The sequence below is a fragment of the Bos indicus genome, chromosome 11 (assembly GCF_029378745.1).
Source record: "Bos indicus isolate NIAB-ARS_2022 breed Sahiwal x Tharparkar chromosome 11, NIAB-ARS_B.indTharparkar_mat_pri_1.0, whole genome shotgun sequence".
Taxonomy (NCBI): domain Eukaryota; kingdom Metazoa; phylum Chordata; class Mammalia; order Artiodactyla; family Bovidae; genus Bos; species Bos indicus.
In genome coordinates, this window is record NC_091770.1 from 98,753,264 (window position 1) to 98,766,553 (window position 13,290).

The 13,290-nt window shown below is 50.2% G+C and overlaps 1 protein-coding gene across 20 annotated transcripts in view; it reads left to right on the top strand.

Moving 5' to 3' along the window:
• ODF2 (outer dense fiber of sperm tails 2) overlaps positions 1-12,483 on the top strand; it is a 29,999-nt gene extending 17,516 nt beyond the window's left edge. For 19 of the 20 annotated variants that reach the window (XM_070799358.1, XM_070799361.1, XM_019970946.2 and 16 more), the window contains 10 exons: positions 315-500; positions 1,017-1,126; positions 2,497-2,632; positions 4,922-5,032; positions 5,192-5,296; positions 6,245-6,403; positions 7,732-7,832; positions 9,471-9,633; positions 10,056-10,181; positions 10,584-12,483. In XM_070799358.1, coding sequence (XP_070655459.1) covers positions 315-500; positions 1,017-1,126; positions 2,497-2,632; positions 4,922-5,032; positions 5,192-5,296; positions 6,245-6,403; positions 7,732-7,832; positions 9,471-9,633; positions 10,056-10,181; positions 10,584-10,772 — 1,386 coding nt within the window. In that variant the 3' untranslated portion in view covers positions 10,773-12,483. The other variant, XM_019970955.2, reaches the window with a different exon arrangement.
• Positions 12,484-13,290: the final 807 nt, after the last annotated feature.

Here is a 13,290-nt window from a genome sequence, read left to right on the forward strand (position 1 = left end):
CTAAGGTCACAGCTCTGCTGAGTAACTGAGGAATATCTCTGACTACTGTACTGGGAGTTCAGGGAAGGATGCCAGGATGTTAAGATAGAGTTCTGTCTTAACACTAAGAACCAGTGGGTTCCGTAATGGGAGAGGTGCTGTGGGAAACTGGGCAGGGCCCTCACATCTCTGGTCTGCATCGCCTCCCACACAGTTGACCTGATTTCTCTCTTCCTCATTCCTCCTTTTTGCTGCCTCCCCGCCCCGCCTCACCCTGCCCCGGACTTCTCATCTCTCTCCTCTGTCTCTCCTCCACCGTTGTCCCTGTCTCCCAGAACCTGGAGCGCAGCGGGAACCAGCACAAGGCGGAAGTGGAGGCCATCATGGAGCAGCTGAAGGAACTGAAGCAGAAGGGAGAACGAGACAAAGAGTCCTTGAAGAAAGCCATCCGAGCCCAAAAAGAGAGAGCCGAGAAGAGCGAGGAGTATGCTGAGCAGCTGCATGTGCAACTTGCCGACAAGGTAGCCGCCTCCCCGAGGAGGGCAGGCCAACGAGGAAGGGAAGGAGGGGTGGGGCGGTGGATAGGCGAGGAGTGGATGGGCAGGTGGAGGTGAAAAGCTCAAGAGAGGTGGCTGGGCAGGTTAATGGAGAAATAGATGGCAGTGGAGAGGGTGAATGAGCTGGGAGGACGGGTGGCTGGCTGGAGGAAGAGGCAGTCAGGGAGTTAACAGCTAAAAGGGTGGTGATGGGGGAGGGTGGCTGGCTGGAGACAAGTGGAGGGTTTGTGGGACATTCTAACCGCATCAGTATCACAGGTGGGAGTGATGGTTATGGATTTGCAGTCAGGGTGCATGTGATGCTGGAAACGGAAAAGTAGCATCTGGCTCCTGCTTTAGTCTCAGTGCTTCTAGAAAGGAATTGCAGGAGGGGGTTTATGTTATCAGGGTGAGGGGTGTGGCCTGGGATGACCCTCAGCTCCCTTGGCCTCAGTGCTGACACCTGACTGATGGACCCTGTCTACTGTCCCCTATTCCCAGGATCTTTATGTTGCTGAAGCTTTATCCACTCTGGAGTCATGGAGGAGCCGCTATAACCAAGTTGTAAAAGACAAAGGAGACCTTGAGCTGGAAATTATTGTCCTGAACGAGTATGTCTGTGTGAGGAGAGGGCATGGGGCCAATTGGAGGAGGGGGTGAGCCGGTGCATGGTGCCAGGCATCTGAGGCAGCTCGCGTGGGCCACACGGGTGCCATCTGGTCTCCTCTGGTCCAGGGCTGCACTGGACTGGCCGAGGTAGGCCCTGGTTCCAGCCCTGTCCCAGGGTCCTGCCCCCTGGTGGGCACTATGGAGGGGCCTTCTCTGCTCAAACCTGGGCCAGAGCGGGGCCCTAACCTGCACAGCAGGGAAACAAGCCCAGCCTCAGTGGTGTCCTCCTTCCAGTTCTTGGGGGACAGGGCAGCTGGTTTCTGCCTTCACCCTGTCTTCTCTCAGCTTCTCTTTGTCTGCCAGTCAGTAGGTCAGAGGTACGGCCTGGGAGTAGGGGGCACAAGTGGCCTTAAGTTGAAGGTGACTGAACACACCTTTCTCGTCACTGGTGGACTATCAACAGTGACCATTCTCCGGCTCAGCCGAATTCATGTGTTCATTCATTTGTTTATTGAGCAGCTACTATGTACCAGGCTGTGTATTGACCTTTAAGGTTACAGCAGTTAAAAAACAAATGCATTGCCTTCCCCATGGTGTTAACCCTGTACTGCACTTATGCCGGGCACTACCCTTGGGATTCTCCATCTAGTGGGAAAAAATGGATAGTTAGGGCAGAAGGATCTGAGGTACAGATGAAAGGGATCACGGAAGACACGTCCTGAGGTGGGATGTCTGAACTGGGCTTTTCAAGTTGAGCTGGCGTTTGCTGGTGAAGCAATAGAATGCGTTTGCTTGGGCCTAGTTAGTACTTGCAAAACATTTGCTGAATGACGAACTCATTTCTCAATACTCAAAAAAAAAGGAGCCGTGTGCCTTTTTACTGCTTTGTGGCACCTGCCCTCACCCAGGGGAGATGGAACCCCAGTGCGATGTGTGTGTGAGGGAGATGGATGCCTGGGGGCACCCCTGACCTCTGAGCCTGGGAGTTCTGTCCTGACTTCAGTTCCTGGTGGGCTAAGAGATCAGGAACTACTTTGGGGAGCTGGGAAGGGACTGCACCCGTGGCCCTTGTCTTCAGACAGTGTCTCAGCCTTGTGGGACGATTAGAACAGAGAAGGCTTCTGGGAGGCGGGTGGTAAGGGAGGTAGACCTTAAAGGCTACTGTATGAAAGCAGGCTACCTGGGAATGCCATGGGCGCCAATGCGGGGGCAGCTGCTCTTCGCAGTGGAGACTGGGAGCAGGCCGGGTGCCAAGGGGAGGAGGGACATGGGTGACCTGGGAAGGAAGCCCAGGCCCCACTCCACACAAAGACGCAGGCTGCTCATAGCCCGCGGGCTTGATTGTGTCTGCTTTCGCTTTGTGACCTTCCAGCCGGGTGACAGATCTCGTAAACCAACAACAGACCTTGGAGGAGAAGATGAGGGAAGACCGGGACAGCCTGGTGGAGAGACTACATCGGCAGACCGCCGAGTATTCCGCGTTCAAACTAGAGAACGAGAGGCTGAAGGTGGGTCGTGAGAGCCAGGCCCGGGACATTCGGGTAGAGAGCAGATGGCTGGGCACTCCTGGTTGGGCCCAGAGATGACCGCCGGGATCTCCCAAGGGCCTGGAGGCAGCAGTGGGCTAAAGAGGGCTTCCTCTGGAGTCGGGGAGACCCAGATTCAAGTCCTGACCAAACCTTGTGGAGTTGCAGGACCCGAACAGGATGTCTGCCTCGCTGTCGCTGCAGTTTCCTTAGGGGGAGGAAGTGAGGTCCTGCGTGGAGGGTGAGGCGGGTGAAGTGCCCCACGTGACATTCAGCCCATGCATGTGAGGTCGATCTGACCTTGAAGTTAACACTGATGCTCCTGGCGCACTGCTGGGACCATCCACTTGCATTCACGCTCACTGTAACCTCCCAATAATGTGATAATTACTCCACTTTCTAGAATAAGGAGACTGCTTAGAGCAAGTTTAAGTTTCTTGCCAAGAGTCTGCCCTTGGAAGTATTGGGAGTTTGGATTTGAACTTCAGTCTGACTCTGGGGCTGTAACCACTAGCTTTTAACCACTCACTTTACACCCTCCAGCAACCCGGTGGTGAGAGGCAGCGAACAGAGGTTGACATTGCAGAGCCAGGTTTGATCTTGCTTTTTAACTGATCTGGGCAGTAGTGTCTTTTGTTTTTTTTTTTTTTTTTACTGATTTTTGTTAAGATAGATAGATTTAAGGAAGTATAATATAGAAAGGTACACAAAACAGACGTACTTTGTCCACCAGTCACCCTGATGGAACCTTAAAGCCAGCCACCCCGGTGACCTCACCTAGTTACAAACATCCGCTGCTAACGGAATGGTTGTCCTGACTCTGTCACTCCAGATGAGTTGGCCTGGTTTTGAACTCTGAGCCTGGCCCTTGTGGCTTTTCCTCGGCGTTCTGTTTGTGGAAGTTATCCACGGCGTGTGTGGTGGTGCATTCGTCTCTGTGCCGTGCATTGTGCCGTTGTAGGAATTATCCCACGACACGCTTGTCCATTCTGCTGTCGACGGATGTCCGGCGGTACAGCTTCCTATACCTTGAAGTAGAAATGCTCGGTCAGTAGGTGGTACGGTGACCCTCGGTAGGTGCCCGCGAACGTAAAGCTGGGTGTGCAGGTCTCCAGGCTCATCAGGGGCGTGTGAGCAACGTGCTCCGTGTCTCCGCAGCAGCGCTTGGTGGTGTCCGTCTTTTTCATTTTAAAAAGGCGGGGGAGCGTTCGTGTCACTGGTTGCCGTGCAGGTGTTGGACAAGTGACAGACAAGCCCACGCCTGACAGTTCACTAGGGTATTATTTGAAGGCCGCTATGTCTGTGTGGTGAGATACAGTGTGGCCCTTCAGAATGTCTGTAGAAGTATATTTTCCCAGACATTAATTACAAAGGCAATCATAATTACAGAGGTAAAATATGCTTATATGAAAGTTGAAAACATCACAGAAATGTGATGGCAGAACTGAAGGTCTCTGTTACCTGTATATGTACATTTATTCCAGTTTTTTTTACTCGGATAGTAACCTGCATATTCAAACATATGCACATTCATCCTTCCATCTGTTATTCTGCAGCTTGGTTTTCCCACTCAACCACATTTCATGGATATCTTTTTTTTCTTTTGCTTTCTTTCTTTTAAATGAGTGCTTATTATTTTATTGAGATACCATGACTTTATTTTGTCCCATCTGCTAAGGTGAGCATTTATTGATGAGAGAAGTAGTTCTCAACATACTTGTTAATTGAAGAGTTTGTTGCAAAGCACTGGATATAATATAATCCCATGCTTACTGGAAAAAATAAAATATCTACACAGCTATCAATATATAGCCATATACTAAGGAATCATGATTTGTTTTTCTGGGTTTTATCTCCATTTTCTTTAATGATAATATGTTGCCTTTTTCTCGTTTTTTTCTTTATTTTGGTCATGCCCTGAGGCATTCGGATCTTAGTTTCCTAAAGATCAAATCCTGGCTCCCAGGAGTGAAAGTGCTGAATCCTAACCATGGGACTGCCAAGGAATTCCCAATAATGCATTGCTTTTGTGATAAGAACAGAAAAACACGGGAATCTCTTATTTTCATCTGTCTTCACTTGAGTTGGTCATATTGGGAAGCCCTGCCTTGGTGCCTCTCTGAGGAAACCTGCTGGCAGGGGTCGAGTAGGTGGGGCTTCCCTTTGCCAGCCCCTCAGAGTAGGAGTCAGGGCTTGGTTTGGCCACCTGCTCCAGGACCTTTCCTGCTGGTTACCCACTAGCCGGTTAACCTTGATCTGGTTCCCTTCTAGGCTAGCTTTGCCCCAATGGAGGACAAGCTCAACCAGGCGCACATCGAGGTCCAGCAGCTGAAGGCATCAGTTAAGAACTATGAGGGAATGATTGACAACTATAAGAGTCAGGTAGGCTGTCCGGTGTCAGCGGCCCTGCCAGGGCAGCAGCGCCTCCTGCTATGGAGGGAGGTTCACCCCAAGGCCTCCCCCCAAAAAGGTGTCTGTTTGTTTTTTTATCACCAAAACTTGGCTCTGCCCAAGATGGCCCAATGCTTTGTTGGTTCCCAGGTGATGAAGACCAGACTGGAGGCTGATGAAGTGGCTGCCCAGCTGGAACGCTGTGACAAAGAGAACAAGATCCTTAAAGATGAGATGAACAAAGAGATTGAAGCGGTATTGCTCCCTGTGCTCGCCTTCTTCCCCTCCCCAGTCCCGGGCCTGCAGTCTGTCCCTCCTGTCTGTCCTTGACGCTCTCCGATGTGCTTCTCATCTCTTCTCTTTCCTGCTTCCTCGTTATTCCTCTTTCTCATCCTGGTTTTCCTTAAAAAAAAAAAAATTTCCCCTGCTTGGAACATTCAGGTGGATTCAGATCCACAGATCTGTCAGGCCTTAGGTGTGCCTGTTGCATGCCTTCTTTGTGATGTTTTAATTTTGTGCCAACCAAAAAATTGCCTCCTGTCCCCTTCCCCACCAAAAAGCATTATTATTCTAGAGACAGCTTGGCTGTCTGGAAGCAAAGAGATCATCTTAATAGTGACCTTGGAGACAGATTGAGTCCAGGCTCAGCCAGTACCTGGCTGCATATCCTTGGACACGTTACTGCCCCTCTGCAGTCCTTAGGCTCCTCCTTAATACAAGGATGGGTGAAGACCTGATAGGTGATAGCTTTCCCTCTGACCCAGAGTGTTGTGACTGCCTTCCTAGGAGCTTTTGGGTTACACTAGACTTGCATCCTGGCTCTGCCAGTTCCTAACTGAGTGACCTTGGGCAAGTGATCCTTTGATCCTCAGAGTCTTTAGGTGGGGCCAGCAGCACCTACTGTGTTAAGTTGTATGAATTCAGGGAGTAACGCCTGGGTCCTGGAGTTTGTTACATGGTCACCATTATTCTTCAGTGAGTAAAGGAGCAGCAGGCTGCAGTCACCAAGTAGCCAAATGTGTCCCCCCAGAGAACACCTAAGATGTTTTCAGTGGCCTGCCGGGAGGCTGCACTTCTGCCCGTGGGCCTTGCAGGACCCTTTCCAGGGGCCTGAGGGCGGCCTTGCCACACTCCCAAGGATTCTGTTTGGCTGCTGCAGCCACCAGGCCCTTCCCAACTGTGGGCTCCTCTCTCCCACTCCAGGCACGGAGGCAGTTCCAGTCCCAGCTGGCTGACCTGCAGCAGCTGCCCGATATCCTTAAGATCACAGAGGCTAAACTGGCTGAGTGCCAGGATCAGCTGCAGGGCTATGAGCGGAAGAACATTGACCTCACAGCCATCATATCAGACCTGCGCAGCCGGGTAAGGGACTGGCAGAAAGGGTCCCACGAACTGGCCCGAGCAGGGGCCCGCTTACCAAGATGAGCTGCACGCGCGCGCCGCCCCCCCCCAAGGGAGGACCACTTCCTTTTTCTTGGCTGCCGCTTTCTGAAAGGAGTGAGCTATCATCAGTGCTGTGAAATAAAAGTCTGGTGTGCCAAATGCCTTGTGTTTGCACAAAGTGATTATAGTTATAGGAGCTGCCGGGCCCTCCTGCTCTCGCTGCTCCCCGAGTGCTCCAAGTCTCCGCCGGCCTTGCCCTTCAACGCTCTGCTGCTGTCCTCAAGCCTCATGCCACCAGCGGACACCAAGCCATAGGTTTTCTTTGTCTCCGTCTTTCTCTTGCTTTAGCTGCCTTTCCCTAGTCTGAATAGACCCCTTGCCTGAGCTTCTGTCCCAACAGAGGACTGCTTTTCTCCCAGAGATAATCTGCCTTTGGGTGCCTGGAACCAAGCCGGCAAGGTCTAAGAAACGGTACGCTTCTCATCTGCACTGTGACCTTGGGCGAGACCCTTCCCCTGTCTACACCTGCGTCCTTGCAGTAACGGTGGAAGTAGCTGCCATTTTTTGAGCATGTGCTCTGTGCTCCGGCATTCTCTCATTTAATTCTCCCAGTAACTTTGCAAAGGGTCTTATTTTCCCCATTTCACAAAAAGCAGCCAAGGGCAGAGAGGGGGAGAAGTCATTTCCTGAGGTCACAGGTCACACTCTCCTGAACTAATGCTTCTCAACAGGGACTGGAAGCCAGCCAGCTCTGTCTGGTCCCCAAGCCCACGTTCTTAGTACTTGAAATCACCTGCCTACTCTTGAACCTGAGTGTACTCAGGACCTTTCAGGCCTGGATGTCTGAGTCTCTGGATAACTTCTCAAACCTGCCAGTCTGAAGGACTTGATAGATTTCCCATGGCCTTGCTTGCAGTGGTCCCCAGTTAAGGAGAATGACATCAGCAGTCCCACCAACATCCTTGGTAAAGCTCGGTAGTGGGTTGCGTGGACCAGTTAGGCCTGCTCTCTGCTTCTGCCTTACGTCTGCCCAGATCCTACTGACTGGCCTCTCCTGAACCAGACTGTGTCGTCATGGCTATTCAGGATCGAAGCTGGCTTCTCTCAGCGTGGGAGAGCCTTCGATCTCGGGGGTTGGGCCTAACCTGTCCCCACTCTCCTCTCTCCTCCAGGTTGTGCGTTGAGACTTGGATGCCTGCTGAGGGCAGCGTGCCTCTCTCCTGGGTGTGGATGACAGGTCACAGGGATAAGGGAGGGCTGTACCTGGAGGTTCTTTTGTAAACCAGTCTGTGTTCCTGTCATTTTAGATCGAACACCAGGGGGACAAGCTGGAGATGGCGAGAGAGAAACATCAGGCTTCCCAGAAGGAAAATAAACAGCTGAGTCTGAAGGTGGATGAACTGGAGAGGTTAGAGGCACTTGGTCCAATCTCTGTCCTCTTCCTAGGACCTGAGACTTTTCAGCCACTTAGCTGCTTTGGGCTCAGTGTGCAGAAATGTTTGAGGGACTCGAGGCCCTGGAAGGTACTAGGCAGACCTCAGAGGAAAAGCTGTTTCCACTGCAGTGGTAAGCATTGTGGGAGAGAGGAAGGTGGTCTCTGGCCAGAGGGGATGCTCCATGACAGTGTGATCAAGATCAGACCACCCAGTGGTGGTCCAATGGTTAAGACTCTGCGCTTCACTGCAGGGAACCTGGGTTCGATACCTGCTCGGGGAACTAAGGTCCTGCATGCTTCATAGTGTGGCCAAGAAATAAAAAGAAAAATTAAGAAAAGGATCAGGCCACCCATAGGCACCACCTATCAGAAAGGCATGCTTCATCCAAGCAAACCAGCAGGGCCAGGTGCTGCAGTGGGAGACACTCCCCCACATTCTGCTCTTTATTCCTGGTCACCCTTCCCAAGACCTTTCTGATCTATTCCCTGTTACTTACGGTCTACTGGAGGCAGTCAGGAAAAGAGTTCACGTTTTGGAATCAGAATCTTTGGCCTTTGATCACAACTTGGCCACTTTACCTGCATTGTGATCTTGAGCAAATCATTTCATCCTTTTGAACCTCATCACCCTGTTTACTCATCTTGAGAAAGGGAGCAAGGTAGGGAGAAGTCCAGTTCTTGGGGTTGTTGTGTATCTTCCTCGAGATAATCCTCAAAGGGCTTAGCACGTTACCTGGTGTGCAAAATCACGCTGTATAGAATAGTATATATGAGTTGGTATTATCCCCGTTTTAGATACAAGGAGACTGAGCCTGGGGAGAGGTTAGGTGACTTGCCCAAGAGCACACAGCTGGTGACTTGCAAAGTTCTTCCTCCCGAGCATTTAGTGTCCATAACATGAGGGTTGGAGCCCTCGTTTCAGTGATGAAAGACTTGGGGAATCCCAGGAGGCTGCAGTTGGCCCAGGTGGCTCACACAGCCTGCCAGCAGGGACTTTAAGCAAGTGGTCTCCCCTGGGCTCCACCTTTACTCTGCTGGCCTCAAAGATGCAGCTGCAAAGTTGCAGGACTTAAAGAACTCCTGAGATTGGAAGGTGTTCTGGAAGTGCAGCGGGGACCATGTGTGCACACAAGATGGTCACTGCTGCCCCATGGCTGGTCACAAATGATGTTGAGTGCTCCAGCTGAAGTCCCTTTGCTGAGGGTGGCAGCAGTGAAGAAGTCGGGGGGGGGGGTGGGCGTGGGTTTTGGTGACAGACCTACCAGCTGTGGTGACCTTGAGCCAAAGACTTCACCTCTCCGTGGCACAGTTGCTTCATTTGTAAAGTGGGGATCAGAATGGAACCCACATTCCTGAGCTGCAAGCTGCCATATCACATGTGATGATACATGTACGCAGCACAGCCCACAGTCAGTCTGTGCTTGCTTCTCCCACTCTCCATACAGCTCCTTGCCGTCATGATGATCAGCAGAGTTCTTTGATTTATTCCTGTTATTCCCTGGAGATTCTTGGTGTGGTGTGAACCCGGTCCAGCGTGGCTGGCAGCCCCCAGCTGTGTGGAACAGGACACATAGTGGGACGAGCAGACTCTGACTGAGTGCTTTCACCTAGGAAACTGGAGGCGACCAGTGCCCAGAATATCGAGTTCCTACAGGTGATTGCCAAGAGGGAGGAGGCAATCCACCAGTCCCAGCTGCGACTGGAGGAGAAAACACGGGAATGCGGAACCCTGGCGAGGCAGTTGGAGAGCGCCATTGAAGACGCCAGGAGGCAGGTCAGTCTCACATCTGTTGTTAAGCAGCTCTGCGTCTTTGGGCACATCGCTTAACTTCTCTGAACCTATCTCCTCATCTGAAAAATGGGCATATCGTAGTAGTACCTGCCCCCACAGATTCATCATGAAGATCAAATGAGCAATGATTGTAAAGGACTTGGCACTGGATTCACAACTGCTCCTGTCATTGCTGCCAGAGTGGGCCTCAGACAGGTGTTCCACATCTGAGGTGGTAACTCATGGAGCGTTGGCAAAGGGCAGGTGAAGCAGGCTTGCAGAAGTGGTCTCCGTAGCTAGCTCCCGCCCTGAGGCTGCAGAGAATTCTCCACAGTGAGACCGGTCAGTGGGAGTGGTCCAGCCTCTTCTTTACCAGGTGTCCCTGTGTCAGGTAAGCCAGCCCCACCTCTGTGCTTTCTGGGCAGGTGGAACAAACCAAGGAGCACGCAGCCTCCAAGGAGCGAGCAGCCCAGAACAAGATCCTGGACCTTGAGACCCAGCTGAGCAGGACCAAGACCGAGCTCAGCCAGCTGCGGCGGAGCCGGGACGACGTGAGTCTGTCTGGGGGTAGCGGGGGTGGTAGCAGACAAGAAGGGTATGGGTTGAAGGTTGAGCTTCCTGGCGCCTGCAGGGCACTGTGTTCTGTTCTTTTTATGAATATGACATGGTTTTATTTTCCTCCCATCACTTTCCCGTCCCTTCAGGATATTCCAGGCCCCTCCCCTTGTTTATTACCAGCTTTGTTAAGAGGGCATTTACCATAAAACTCTCTCATTCAGATTGTACAATTCAGTAGTTTTGAGTACATTCTGAGTTGTGCAGTTATCACCACAATCCAGGTTGAGAATATTTTCAGAAAGAAAGCGACCCATTAGCAGCCCTCATCCCCTGGCCTCTAGGGGTGGTCTGTTCTGGGCGTCCCACACTGGGCCCCGGCCTGTTCCTCCCCTCAGGCTGATCGCCGCTACCAGAGCCGCCTGCAGGACCTGAAAGACCGCCTGGAGCAGTCGGAGAGCACCAGCCGCAGCATGCAGAACTACGTCCAGTTCCTCAAGTCGTCCTACGCCAACGTGTTTGGGGACGGTCCCTACGCTTCCTACCTGACCAGCTCTCCCATCCGCTCCCGGTCTCCTCCCACCTAAGCCGCTGCTCATGGGTTAGGGGCTCAGATGGATGCCTTGGCAACGGAGGTGTCGCTAAGCCATATCTGGAAAGCCTGTTGGTTTTCCTCTCTCTCCCTGAGATGAAGTACGTTCAGGATCTTGTCTTAGCTACTAACTCCAGAAAAGTGCCTCGAGCAGCAGGGGATGGAGCCGAACCCACTTAGTTCTCTCCTCTCCGATAGCATCACCTGATGGAAAGTTCTAATTACCCCAACAGGCCTTAAAGCTACTACTATTAGGGTCAGGTTTTAACTCACTGTGATTGGCTCATTCGTTTCTCAGGAGAATATTTGGCCTGGACTTTCCCTCCAGACCGTTTTCCAGCTCTCTTCTATTTGAGGACTCTCTCGGGTTTTCCCTGACCCTAACCAGCAGGAGCTGCTAGGCAGAGGTCCGCACTGCACCTCACCTTCTCGTGCTGCTTTCCTCATTGCATGGGTACGGTGTCCTCTCCAAGGTGCTCCCCTCCCACTTGTGGCCAAGTTTCCTCAAGGCCACTTGCCCTCACGCACTTCCCTACAGACACTCGAGGGTTTATGTTTTACAAGTTCGCCTTGTAAAAGTACAATCCCAGTCTCGTTGATTTTTTTCTTAGCTAGGTTTGTGTCTGTGGAATGCATTTATTCTTGAAATGTATATGTTTTACAAAAGCTTTTATAATCAATATTTAAGTTTCCACGGGATAGTCTCCTTTACCCACACGATCCCTCTTCTAAAAATGATTCAGTAAGACGCTGCAGAAGAGCCAGTAAACGTTTTTTCAGGACGTGGCACATGGAACATTAGGCTCTTTGATTCTGACTGGGTCGGTGCTTTCTCCTCTGCATGCTTTTGCTTTATGATCCTGTGAAAGGTCCGGAGGAGATACATGGCAAGGTGCTGCTCAGTGTGTGAGGGCAGATGGCTTTAGCTCTTAGGAGGAAGATGGGCTGTGTCTGTCTTGCTATTTTTTAAATGTTAATTGCTTTCTGAAAGATGATGGGCTATTTTTGTCCTCCTCACATGTTCCTGTATTTAAAAGAACAACATATTCAGAGAGAAGAGAACACACTTGGTGTTCTGTGCTGAATCCTAACCTTTCCATTCTAGATGGTATTGTCCTCTGGGTGATCAAGTCTTGTTCCCTCTCAGCCACTGTAACCCAGGTCCGAACCTCTGGAGAATCCCCGTGTCCCCAAAAGCAATGGTCCCACACAGGCATCTGGATTGCACTCCCAGAACCGCACCCCCCCACCCTGCCCCAGTTTTGGAGACATTTGTAGTTTACAGCTTTCAATGATTTGTTTTTGTTAGTTTTGTTCTTAAATTTTATCTTCAGCTTTTAATTTTGCCAAGGAAGGTCCCTGAAATTACTACTACCAGCTACCATTGCCATAAAACCAAGCCTATTTTCACATCATTAACATAGACTTGAATTTTCATACAATGTATGAAAGATCTTCCTAAGAAAAGACAGTTGACAAACTTACACCAATGTGCATACACTTCTGTATAACTCATCATTATTATCATCAAGCTGATGATAGCCCTTCAGTGTAGGATTCTGCTATCTGCGATGATGCTGTGGGGAATTCTCTTTGGTTTCGTGGCTGGGATTCTCCTAACAATGTTTGGTTTTTCTTTGTAAAATATTGTATTACAAAAAGTCCAGAGATTTTGTGAAAATGAAAAATGTTTATATTGCTTCAAACTCGAGAGTTTTCCTTTCTGCCTCAAACTGAGACCCCATGAAATGGGCAAAAGGGTCAAAAGTTAGTGTCCTAGTTAAAGCTGGCCTCAGCAATGATGAGCTTTTCATTTATCGAGATAGATATAATTCACTCTTTTAAAGTGCATAATTCAGTAGTTTTTAATATATTCAAAGTTGTGTGACCCCCACCTTTGTCTTAATTCGCCAACATTTTCATCACACCCAAATGGAACTTCTCCTGAGAAGCCTGTATGCACAGCAAGATGTAACAGAACTGGACATGGAACAATAGACTCGTTCAAAATTGGGAAAGAAGTACATCTAGGCTGTATATTGTCACTCTGCGTATTTAACTTCTATACAGAGTATAACATGCTAAATGCTGGGCTGGATGGTTCACAAGCTGGAATCAAGATAGCCAGGAGAAATATCAACAATCTCAGATATGTAGATGACACCATCCTTATGGCAGAAATTGAAGAGGAACTAAAGAGTCTCTTGATGAAGGTGTAAGAGGAGAGTAAAAAAGCTGTCTTAAAATTCAACATTGAAAAAACTAAGATCACGGCATCCAGTCCTATCAGTTGATGGCAAATAGATGGGGAAAAAGTTCAAACAGTGATAGGTTTTATTTTCTTGGGCTCCAAAATCACTGAGGACTGTGACTGTAGCCATGAAATTAAAAAATGCTTGCTCATTGGAAGAAAAGCTATGACAAACCTAGACAGCATATTAAAAGCAGAGACATCACTTTGCTGACAAAGGTCCATCTAGTCAAAACTATGGTTTTTCCAGTAGTCATGTATG